Source organism: Pipistrellus kuhlii, unplaced genomic scaffold (genome assembly GCF_014108245.1).
Source record: "Pipistrellus kuhlii isolate mPipKuh1 unplaced genomic scaffold, mPipKuh1.p scaffold_m20_p_3, whole genome shotgun sequence".
Classification (NCBI taxonomy): Eukaryota; Metazoa; Chordata; class Mammalia; order Chiroptera; family Vespertilionidae; genus Pipistrellus; species Pipistrellus kuhlii.
The window spans coordinates 77,758,812-77,771,377 of NW_023425529.1; the positions used below are offsets into that span (position 1 = coordinate 77,758,812).

General features: G+C 36.3%; 1 protein-coding gene across 4 annotated transcripts in view; it reads right to left on the reverse strand.

The window, feature by feature from the left end:
- The window catches only part of EEA1 (early endosome antigen 1), a 135,058-nt gene that overhangs the window by 43,842 nt on the left and 78,650 nt on the right, over positions 1-12,566 (reverse strand). For all 4 annotated transcript variants that reach the window (XM_045588333.1, XM_036455146.2, XM_036455149.2 and 1 more), the window contains 2 exons: positions 3,464-3,613; positions 2,881-3,000 (listed from right to left, as the gene is read on the reverse strand). In XM_045588333.1, the coding sequence (XP_045444289.1) occupies positions 2,881-3,000; positions 3,464-3,613 (270 nt within the window). The remainder of the gene's footprint in view (positions 1-2,880; positions 3,001-3,463; positions 3,614-12,566) is intronic.

Here is a 12,566-nt window from a genome sequence, read left to right on the forward strand (position 1 = left end):
ACCACAAATTTCTAGACTTGAATCTCCATCACATACTCAGAATCATCCTATCATTTCACTTAATGAGATTCTCACCCTCAAACATTTCCCTCAATAACTATGAAAAAGCTTCAATATTTTCTCAAATTCTGCCTGCTTGACACTCAGCTATTATCCTAACTATATCCAAAGGGTGGGGGGAGGTTGGATATTCAGGAATATCTATCTTGATTTTCCATCTCCTAACCCATAAAGGTTAAGGATAAATTCAATTTACTGTATCAGTGACATCAAATTCAAATTTATTGTATCAGTGACATCATAGCTATTCTCAATAACTTATTTCTTCAGTCACCTCTCCTCCAACATCCTCAGTTACTCTCTTTCCATCAGTTTGTTTGTCCTAGATTATAAACATGTTCAGATATCTCTCATTCTCCCAAACACTTTCTGAACCAAGCCTCTGGCTCAGTCTTCATACAATTCACATTTAAATTTCAAATGTAATACATATTTACTTTCTTAACTCCTAAATTTCTCATTTACTCATCAATCAAAAATCAGACTTTCAACTACTTCACTTTAGCTAAATTACATTTGATAAGGTCACAAATTTACTTCTTAATTACTTAATCCAGTGGACATTTTTCATTCATCATACTGGGCATCCCTACAACACACCCAGCTTTGAAGTCCTTTAGCTTCCATTTTGTAGGCCCTCTGATCATTCTCTTTGGGCTGTTCTTCCTCTACTCATTTATTTTTTTAATTTTTATTCCTGGTTAATATCATTATGTACAACCTATATCATTTTTTACCTGGATCACTGTAGTAGTTGCTTAGCTAATTTCTTTAATTCTACTAGTGTGTCCCTACTATCTACTCTCAAAACAGCAGCCAGAGTAATCCTGTGAAATTATAAGTCAGATCATGTTACTCCTTTGCTCAGAACCTTGCAGTGATTTCTCATCTCACTCAAGAGTAAAATTCTTAAAATAACCTAAAGGTTATTTTAAGTGGACTTATAAAGTGAAGACGTAAGCTTGAATAAGGGCTCGACATGTTCTGATCCTCTATGATTTCTGTGTCCATTTTAATACTTCTCACCACTCCAACCACTGGCTTCCTAAAGGTCCTTAGATATGCTCCTGCCTCAGGGCTTTTAATATACTGATATTCTTCTCTTCTAATACCCACATGGTTCACAACCTCCTTCCTTCAGAATTTTCATCTTCTCAGAGGGGCCTTCCTTGGCATGCTGACATTGCAGTCATTGACTTCTAGCTCCCCATCCCTTTTTTCATCATCATTTAATACACTTATATTTTGCCTATTTACTTTGGCTATTATTTGGTCCCTGGGAGCCGACAGTTTTATCTGTTTTCTTCACTGTCATATCTACAAAATCAATTCCTTGGCTAAGAGCAGACACTAACATATATTTGTTGACTGAGTGAATGAAAGAACAAATAAATGAATACAGTATTTTGACTCCTGTCCCTGTAACTCCCATGCCACTCTCCAAATTCAGAAGGGAAAGACAGGCGCATTACTTACTTCCTTCTTTAACGTGGGTGGCAATTTTAGAGTTAGTGAATGAGGGTCCCCTAATATTATTTTAAAAAATATTTTGTGCCCTGCCAGCATGCTCAGTGTTTAAGCACTGAGCTGTGGACCAAGAGGTCACTGTTTGATTCCTGATCAGGGTACACTCCTGATCAGGTTGTGGGCTCAATCCCCAGTAAGGGGCATACTGGAGACAGCCAATCAATGATATTCTTTCTTCATTGGTGTTTCTCTCTCTTTCTCTCTCTCCCTCTTTGAAATCAATAAAAATGTATTTAAAATATATATATTATGTGTGCATAGCATTAGATTCCCATTTCCCAGGAGACAGCACTGTGTCTTACTCATCTCTTTATTCTCAGTGAGTACCACAGAACCTAACATACAGGATTCAATAATATTCTATGAATTAATGAAAGATTGAAGGAATAAGTGAGTGTTAAAGTTGAATTCATTTCAAATATCTGGGCACCCTCTTCCCTTCACCATAACAAAACAAAAATTTAACTTCCTTTAATTTTCTAAGCTGTTCTGTAGAATCTGTATAAATTTAACCATTTATATTTTCTATATCAAAAATGCCAATGTTCATATGATAGTTCTGAAGCAGGAAAAGACATGACCTACAAATACTATGTTCTGTAGAAAACACAAAATGTTACTTTTTACTGGGTTAACTTAATCAATAAATTTTATTCATATTTTTTTATTTTTCAAATAAGTTATTTAAACAATACACCTGAAACTAATATAATACCGCATGTCAAAAGTAATTGAAAAATAAATAAATAATAATAGCAATACTAAATAATATATTAGATATAAAAATAATTTAAATAAGTAATATACACTTTATTTAAATAAATTTAATATGCATTTAGTTAATAAATTAAATAACTAAAGATTTTTAACAAAATAAATTTACTTATAATAAATAATTTTTAAAATTTTTAAATATTTAAAGAAAATTTTCAACTTATCAATAAAAAGAAAGATTTTTCTGATTATCTAGATCACATGTGTCAAACACAAGGCCCGAGGGCCAAATCTGTCCCGCCAGGCCTTGCAATGTGGCCCACACCGCGCTGTCATCACTGCACTCCGCTGCGTTTCCATCACAATGACAGTTTATGACTGTTCAGTAAACCATTTGGCCCACAATTTAGGCTGGATTTTAGATTTTGGCCCCTTCTCTGATTGAGTTCGACACTCCTAATCTAGATATTAAAAATTATCAAAATCCTTCATAATCAAGTATTTTGCATTATCTACTTTTAGCAAAACAAAGTTTTGGCTATTTTTATTTAAAAGTCTAATAATTCAAATAATAGTTACCTGAGCTTCTCGAAGTTTTGCTGTAGTGCTTTGCTGAAGAGCTTGTTGTTCTTGATGCTGTTGCTTTGTTTTCTCTAATTGATGCTGCAGTTCTGTGGAATTTGTTACATTTTCCTTTAACTTAAAAAATGTAGACTGTCAGATGACAACTTAAAGGCATAATGTTATCAGTCATAAATATCAGGTATTATTTCACATCTCACAAATCTAGTCTGAAGAAAAAACTAAATTCAGACAAAATATAATAAAATCAATCTTATATGCAATATCTCATTGCTTATAGAATTTTAATATCATGATTAAGAAACTATTCCCTAGAAATAGACTGTCACCTAAGAAGTAATTAATTCTTTCTCCAGGATCCCATTTATTTTATTATTGTGTCTTACATATTAATTTGACCAAGGAATTACATAAAAATTTCTTTTAACAATAATCTAAGCCATGTTATCAATATTTGTTTTATTTTTTTCTACAACCATAATTATCACTTATTGAAAAGAATGAATCGTAATAATATTCAAGATATCTCAACTCAATCAACAAATTTGCTAACATAAACTCATCTGAAATGCTAGCTTACCTCTTCTTCTAAACGAGAAAGTTTGAGTTGTAAATCAGCTACTTGCTGTTCTTTATCCATCAACTTCTCACTTGAAAGCTGTCTCTGTTCCTTCAGCCTTCCATGAGCTTCCCCTAGTTGGCGTTCTGTCTCCAGGAGCTTGCTATGTAACTTTAAAATATAAAAAAAAATTATATATGTATATATATACATACACATACATATATATGTATAAACACATGCAGGACCATCACTACCGCCACCTAGCTTTCAAACAATATTTTATTTTTCACCAATATTAGTATATCATCATAATTTTCATGATCCAACTCAATTTTAACCACATAAATTATGATGAATCCCATAAAGTTGTAATTAAATATCACATTTTCTGATTTTCTTGCTCTTTTAAAAAATACAGTGAAACAAAAGGTCTTGTTTGGACATAAGTATTGGAATCTCTTGGAGAACCTAAAATAACAAAGTGAAAGTTAAAAATTAAGACACTCAGAGCATAGACATATTCCTCAATATTTTTCAAAATATGTTTTTATTGATTTCAGAGAGAGGGAGATGAAGATATAGATACATGATGAGAAAACAACACTGAATGGCTGCCTCCTGCATGGCTCCTAATGGGAATCAAGCCTGCAACCTCTGTATGTGCCATGAAGGGAAATCAAACCAGCAACTTCCAGATACACAGGACCATCCTCAACCAACTGAGCCACACCGGCTGTGATCCACAGTATTTTTAAACATTACTACTGTTTTTTCATATTTATGAACCACCACAATTTACTTATTACATTGGGTATTGAAGAGAACACAAAGCATTCTAAAGTCCTCAAAATGGTACAACATTTCTAAATAAAATAGAGCGAATAATTTAAAAATAAATATTAGGGGATCTTCATTCACTAACACTAAAATCACTACCCAGTTAAAAGTAAAAGAGAAATTTGACATGGAACTAAATCAGAACTCAAATTCATTATTCTTTCTAATACCACCAGAAATAATAGTTACTTTCTCTTGGGATAGGGAGGGGAAGTAGTTCCATTAAAAAAACAAAAATTTGTATTAATTTCAAAAGAATTGCCTCACATGGCCTTTCCACCTTGGCTCAGTGAATAGAGTGTCAGCCTGCGGACTGAAGGATCCCAGGTTCGATTCCAGCCAAGGACACGTTAAGTCTGCTGCAGAAAGTCACCCCATGCATCAACAGAACCAACAATAGGAGCAATTACCGAAGAAGATGTGGTGTGATCATGTGGCTAATCACTGGCTAAACATTGTTTACTAGCAGTAACTCTTGGATTAAAGTATGTAGACTATAGTTACAGATATGTAATGTTTACTGATGTCAGTGAAATTACTACAGTGTTTTTTCCAACATATGGCCTATTCATTAAAATTTGTTAAAAATAACAGTGCAGTCCTGGCCAGTGTTGCTAAATAGTTTTTTCTGGCCCCCTGCACTGAAGAGCCACATGTTCAAATCCTGATTAAGGGAACATATTTGGGTTGCAGGTTAGATCCTACTCCAGTCAAGTAGAATTTGGGAGACAACCAATTGATGTGTCTCTCTCACATCAATATTTCTCTTTTTCTTTCTTTCTCTCTCTCCCCCCATGCCTCCCTCCCTTCCACTCTCTCTAAAAATCAATGGAAAAAATATCCTTGGGTGAGGATTAATAAAAAAATAAAAATCAATTAAAAATCATTTTTAAGCCGAAACCGGTTTGGCTCAATGGATAGAGTATCGGCCTGCGGACTGAAAGGTCCCAGGTTCGATTCCGGTCAAGGGCATGTATTGTGGTTGTGGGCACATCCACAGTATGGGGTGTGGAAAAGGCAGCTAATCAATGATTCTCTCTCATCGATGTTTCTAATTCTCTCTCCCTCTCTCCTCCTCTCTGTAAAAAATCAATAAAATATATTTTTTAAATAATTTTTTAAAATAACTGAATTAATAACAAAAAATAACCATTTAATTTAGTTATAAGCAAATCTTGGTTAAAAGCATTTTAAAATTACATATGGAGTGAAAATTTTAACTGTTAAATCCTAAATCTATTAAATAGAGGTCCACAAAATCAAGGGTTTATTATATAACTAGAGGCCTGATGCACAAAACTCGTGTAAGATTAGGCCTTCCATCCCCCAATTTACGGCACCAGCTTCCCTGTGGCACCCGGGCTTCACTCCAGCTGTCGGCAGGCATGCAGGACCCCGGCAGCCCTGCCTGCATCTGGAAGTACATCCAGTCTAATTAGCATACTATGCTTTTATTACTACAGATAACTATCCAAACTTTTTCCTTCTCACTAAAAGAACTAGGTCTAATCTTGATATGTGAAACAAAGAAGGCTTTCAAAGTAAGCTCATATTGCAAGCATCTAAGTGTTCAACCACTTACAAATAGGCACCACCCATATCTTGTTCCTAAACTTGCTGGATAAGAATCTCCTGCTATCATTGTTAACACACAGAAAATCAGCCTCTTCCCTAAAAGTTTAGATTCAGGAGAGTTCAGAAATCATTTGCCAAAAAACAACACGTTAAAAAGCAATAGCTTTCAATTTCAACTGCCCAGTACAACCACAGAGAAAATGCTTAAATATACTAATGTCTAGGCGTACACCAGAGATAGTGATTTAATTGACTCAAGGGTGAGGCATAAGTACTTTTCCAGGTGATTCCAATGTGCAGAAAGAGTTGAGAACCACTGAATTAAAGATAACTATTGCTCTATTAACTGAAGGAAAGAGAAAAAAAAATATATGTATTTTTAATAATTTTGTCATTCATTACTGTATGATCCTGATAAATCCTTGAACTTTAATAAGTTAATGAATCACAAATTGAAGCTGGCCAAGAGTCACAGAAGGACCAAATAACTTACACAGTGATGGTATACCATTTTAGAGTAAATATGTTATAGAAAAAGAGGATTAAGTTAAAAGTAAAAATAGCCCATTAGTGTTGTTCAGTGGTTAAGCCTCGACCTATGAACCAGAAGGTGACAGTTCCATTCCCAGTCAGGGTACATGCCCAGATTGCCAGCTCGATCCCCAGTAGAAGGTGTGCAGGAGGCAGCCAATCAATGATCCTCTCTCATCACTGGTCTCTTCTCTCTGATCTCTCTCTCTCTCTCTCTCTCTCTCTCTCCTCTCTAAAATCAATAAAAATGTATTTTTTAAAAACATATATTTTTCAAAGTAAAAATAGAAGGTAACATGACAGAGTTCTGAAGTTCATTGGGTTTGTGGGCACTGAGGCTCTAGTTCCCTTAGGGTAGGTGTGGAGTGGCCCTGACCTCTGAGTCCCCAGCATGCATAGGCACCTGGGATGATATTAACCTGACACCCACTGCACACTCTGGTGTCTGGCTCAGCCCAGAGGCTGTATCTTTTCCACATCCACCATGCAGGAGACCTTCTGAGACATGCGGAAAGTCCTCTGGGTGGTGAAGAAAAATGACACAGCCAAAGGATCACTGACCTGCTATCCAAGGGTTTCATGAAGTTGAGAGAAGAACTTTCTAAATTCAACAAGATCTATTAATTTAATTATCACCTGCATGATCACATGTTACCATAATAATGACTTGGGTTTCTGAACATGTGCTGGCTTATGGTTTCCACATGAAATTGTAAATGGCAGAGCTGCAATCTCCTTGAACTCTTTGAAGCAGAAAATGAAAAGTATTGCCAAGAGAATTTTGTACGCATCAAGAAAACTCTGGAACAAGAAACTAGGTATGTCTTGTCCTCTATCAGCTGTGCCTGGAGAACCCCAGGGTAACTGTGGTGGAAGTCAGTTCTTCGGCAAAGAGCAAGCGGAGGACTCAAGCTTTGGACACTATGGAAACCATGAGAATTGCCATAAAGCTCTACAATCAAGGGTAATTAAATTATCCCAGGACTGAAACATTTTCCCCAGAGACTTAAAACTGACAGCATTGGTGGAACAGCAGACATGGGATCCACACAGGTGGATCTTTTGCATTCAAGAGTGGGGTGGCCCCACCCCAGGCATTGGGAACAAGTCTGACCAAGCTCACCCTCCCATCCACCCCACCAAGCTTGCAGTAAAGAGATGTCAATGTCAAAATTCTCCTACTTCACAATCTACTGCCTGAATCTGTGAAAGACCCCCATGGAAGATGAACAGAAACTGAATGAGTTTGTCGTTTGCCATTTCCTAGTTTGCTGTTCTTAGAATGTTCAGGGGCAGGAGACTACCAGATAGACTGACATCTGTCAGGAACAATTTGTGGTCTATGGTTTTGTTATTCTGGCCCAAAATTATCTGGCTCTGTACCCATATTATCACTGGAGTGACAAGGTGATAAATCATAGTTGAAGTCAGAGGCCAGAATCTAGTATCTCACCAAATAGGCTTTAGGGAGAAGAGGAAGATAGCCATGTTCCCAACCCTAGAGCAACTGCGTGGACCAGACGTTCTTCGAACTGGAAATTGTCTTTGGTCTGGAATGCCATGGCAGAATTGTTTGTCTGATCCTTCTGCTGCTCTCTGTAAACTATCCCTATGAGAGAGGCTCTTGCTTTCAGGCCAGCACTGTGGAGACGATGGGAAGGAAGATGAGTCTACCTCAGAAGCTCACTAAAGCTGATCTTATTGCCCCCTTTAAAAAACATTGCACTGGTCAGTAGCTCACACCATGGCAATTACCACCTCTTAAGTGCAACAACTCTAAAGTAGGCTTTACATTCTGGACCCTACTTTATAGTTGAAGTGAGGCTTAGAGAAGTTAGGAACTTAACCTAATGTCACAAAGTGTGGGAGCTATGAAAATGTAGGTCCAAATAACTACACAGTCATTGCTCTTAAGCAATGCTCTGCACCATCCATATACAGGTACCTCAGAGTTACTTCTGGTTTGGTTCTAGACTATTGAAATAAAGTGAGTCACATTAATTTATTTCCCAGCACATAAAAAAGTTAGGTTTAAATCTATTTAGTGTGCAATAGCATCATGTCTTAAAAAACAAAGTATATACTTTAATTAAAAAATATTTCATTGCTTAAAAAAATGCCAACCATCATCTGAGGCTCCAGAGAGTTGTCATGTTTTTACTGATGGAGGGCCTTGTCTCAATGTTGATGTCTGTGAAGTGCAATAAAATGAGGTGTGCCTGTAAAGACAGACATTTCCCACAAGTCTCAATGGGGCATAGGGGGTAGCCATAGACTCAATATTTTTGACCCACGTTGGAATTTGTTATTTTTGTTTTGTTTTATTTTTAAAGTTACCAACATGTAAAATTTGAGAAATTCTACATAAAAATCTGTCACTTGATCTTTTGAAGCATCAGGACATCTGGCAGCCTGAGCCTATACTCTCACACGGACAGTTGTTTGGATTTGAGCGGCAGCCATCTCCTCTAGATGTCATTCTCCATTGCTCAAAGTGGGCTTCCTTCACCAACTCATTACATGCCAGGCCCTGTGGGATCTCACTTTGTCCATATTCTTAGATTTTTGTTAAAGCATTTCCCATAATTGTTTAGGAATTAGAAAGTAAATTTATATGGTGTCAGATCATAAGTTATATAAATGCTTAATCATTTGGTTGTACACCTAAAACTAATATAATATTGAAGATCAACTGTAATTGGAAAACAAAAATATACTTTTTTAAAGAAATACACACTGGAATTATTAATAGAATGGCCCACTTTAAAGCCCCATTTTTAAGTTATACAAATAAATGTATATGGACTTTAGTAGATTCAGTTTTATAAACATACATATATATAAACATAATTATTTTTCTAAATGCATATTACAGCTTTATTTACTTAATAATATATATTTATTGATTTCAGAGAGGAAGGGAGAAGAAAAGAGAGAAAGAGGAACATTAATGATGAGAGAGAATCATTGATTGGCTGACTTCTACATGTCCCCTACTGGGGATTGAACCTGCAACCTAGGCAGTACCCTAATGGGGAATTAAACCCAGGACCCTTCAGTTCACAGGCCTATGCCCTATGCACTGAGCCAATCCAACTAGGGCCATAATACAGTATTAAGAAGTTATTTGAGCACATATTGATTTGAATCTAGAGGTGGTTTGGAATGCTCCACCAGCAGGAACTGGGGATAGACTTTTATAGAGAATATGTGGAAGCAAAGAGAGGAAATGGTTGACTGACTACAGCTTGAAACCAAGTTGGCTATTTGAGATTGGTTGTCCTTAAGTTTTGATTTCATAATCTAGAGGCATTTACAGGCTTAGATTTGGGTGTACTTATTTCAGCAGCCACAGCATTAGAGCCAGCTCAGTGATGGCCTCCCAGCTTAGTAAACTTAACAGCGCTCATCTTTGAAGGCTCAGCTCAAGAGTCACCACCCCTTCGATGCCTTTCCTTTTCCCCACCATCCACCCAGAGGTAGAACTTAATCTTCCCTCCTTGACGCTCCCAATGTGATCTTTACAGATTTCCATCATTTTCATTTTCCTTCTTATATAGGTCTATCTCTCCCATTGGCTGATAAGCCCTTCAGGACAGGGACTATGTATTATTCACTTTGGAATTTCCACAATTTTCACAGTGCCTGGGACTTAGTAAGTGCCATTTTAATTTTAAAATATATGTTAGGGGATAAATATTATAGCAATACATTATTCATTATATTCCTTATAATGCTTACTATGTGCCAGGCCCTATTCTACGTGTCATAAATAATAACTACTTTAAATCTTTATAGCCCTAAAGACAGTTCCATTATTATCCTCGTATTATAAATGAGCAAACTGAGGCACAAATTAAATAACTTACCTGAGATCACACAGTTCATAGGCCACAGAACTAGAACTTAGCTTCCTAAATCCACAGATAAACCACCATGCTTTTCAAGATGGCATATTAGATAAATTTTTAAAGTAAAACTGATGAAATCTAATCTTTTCATTAAGTAACAAATCATTATCTACACATCAGTGGCTATTTTAGAAGTACACATATACAAAGGATATATGTTATTTTGTTACTTTGTTGAAAATTGCCAACTATCTAATTTTTTCAGCACTGAAAAGAATGCTGATTATGATAAAATGGAGAGCAAAACAAACCCAGTTCATGCCTATATACTTAAAGGATACTGAAAAAAATGTTTAAGGTGAGGTTTACGTCCATTCTTCCAACAAATATTTACTGAAAGCCTTATGTATAGAGGCAGATAGAGTACAAATTAAATTAATTCCTCACATTAAAAAGCTCACAGTCCAATGGGAATTATAGACAATATGGAAGTAAACAAATTAATATACAATATAAAGTGTTATAGAGAACAAGAAAGAAGAAGCTTGCTGAAATAAAGAAGAAGGTCAGACTATATGGAAAACAAGCTATTTAAATAGGTTGGTCCCAGAAAGTTTTATTGCAAAAATGTCACTTGAGCTAGCCTTGAAGAACTGCAGTCAAGAATACACTAAGAAGAAAACACAGACAGAGGACCTAAGGCAGAAAAGCATTTGACATGTTGGTGTGTTTGAGGAACTGAAAGAAGAACAACATGGCTTTACAGTGACGGGAGATGCATTTGAATAGTTTGGGCCATATTACATAGAGGCTTACCAAACTAAAGCACTTGGTTTCTAATGCAAAGCCATTTTAAGCAGTGTTAAGCCGAGGAATAAAGTGATATTACTTCATGTTTTTGAAAAGATGTCTCTGACTTCTGTATCGAGAATAGTTCAAGGAAGTCACTAGAAGGGAAACTTGTAAGAAGGCTAATACAGTAGCCCAGGTCAGCAATGATGGAGGCTTAGGTTAAGGGTGGTAGCAGTGTAGGTGAAAAGAAGAGGACAGATCTGAAACATACTTTGATGGTAGAATCCCGACAGCATGCTGAAAGAAAGAAGATAAATGGTATCACTTCAAGGTCTTCAGTATGACCTTTTTATTTTGTTCAGAATTGTGACTAAGCCCAATAATCATATATTCAAATCTTTGTATAAAAATATGTTTGAGTCCTGGCCAGTGAGGCTCAGTTGATAGAGTGTCAGCCCACAGAATGAAGGGTCACAGGTTTGATTCACAGTCAAGAGCATGTACCTGGGTTGCAAGTTCAACCCCATCCCTAATCAGGGCGCATGTGGGAGACAACCAATAGATGTGTCTCTCTCACATTTATGTTTCTTTCTCTCTCTGTCTCTCCTGCCCCTCCCCCCTTCCAGTCTCTCTGAATCAATGGAAAAATATCCTCAGGTGAGGATTTTCTCTCTCTCTCTCTCTCTCTCTCTCTCTCTCTCTCTCTCTCTCTCTCTCTCACACACACACACACACACACACACACACACACACACACACAAAAATATGTTTGAATATGGTCTCAAAAATTCTCAATGCCCCTACATCCACTGATAACCAAATAAAGCCCATGTTTCTCAGCCTATATTCAAGACCCTACATAAAAGTCCCAAATGCTCTTCCACAATCTACTCCTATTACACATGTCTTATTCTAAGAGCAAATCACTGCCCTTCCTGGTTCTTATAATATTTTCCTGCCACTAGTTTATTCTAGCAATCCTTCTGTCTGAAAGCGCCTCCTGCCTTCAAAATGCTACTTGCCTAAACCTATTTAATGTTTACAATTTCAAGCACCACTTCTCTCTTACATAACTGGACAAAATAATTACATAAGATGAAGTTCTATGGCTGGGGGACGGGAAGGAGAGGAACTCTCCCAAATTCTCATAATAATGGGATCCTTTTATTATAATTCTCACATTCTTTGGCAGAGGATAGTACTGTTCTTATCCTCAATGACATTTACATAATCATTTAAGGTAGGCACTGTATCCTTTTCATTTCTGTATCTCCTAAAACTAAGGCATGGTGTCTTTTAGAAACCTTAAATGCCCAATTTGTTTATCTGAATTTAAAGTCAAATATCTATGTTATTTTTAAGTTATTCACTGATGTCTCCAAGCTTGTTTCCTCTCATTATGAATGCCTGTATTTATTTTTTCACTTACTCGCTCACTAAAACATTTTCTCATAAATAAGCAATGTGCCAGATAGTGAGGATAAAAAAAGTAATAAGACATGGTTTTTATATCCAAAGAGTTCAGAGTCTAGTGA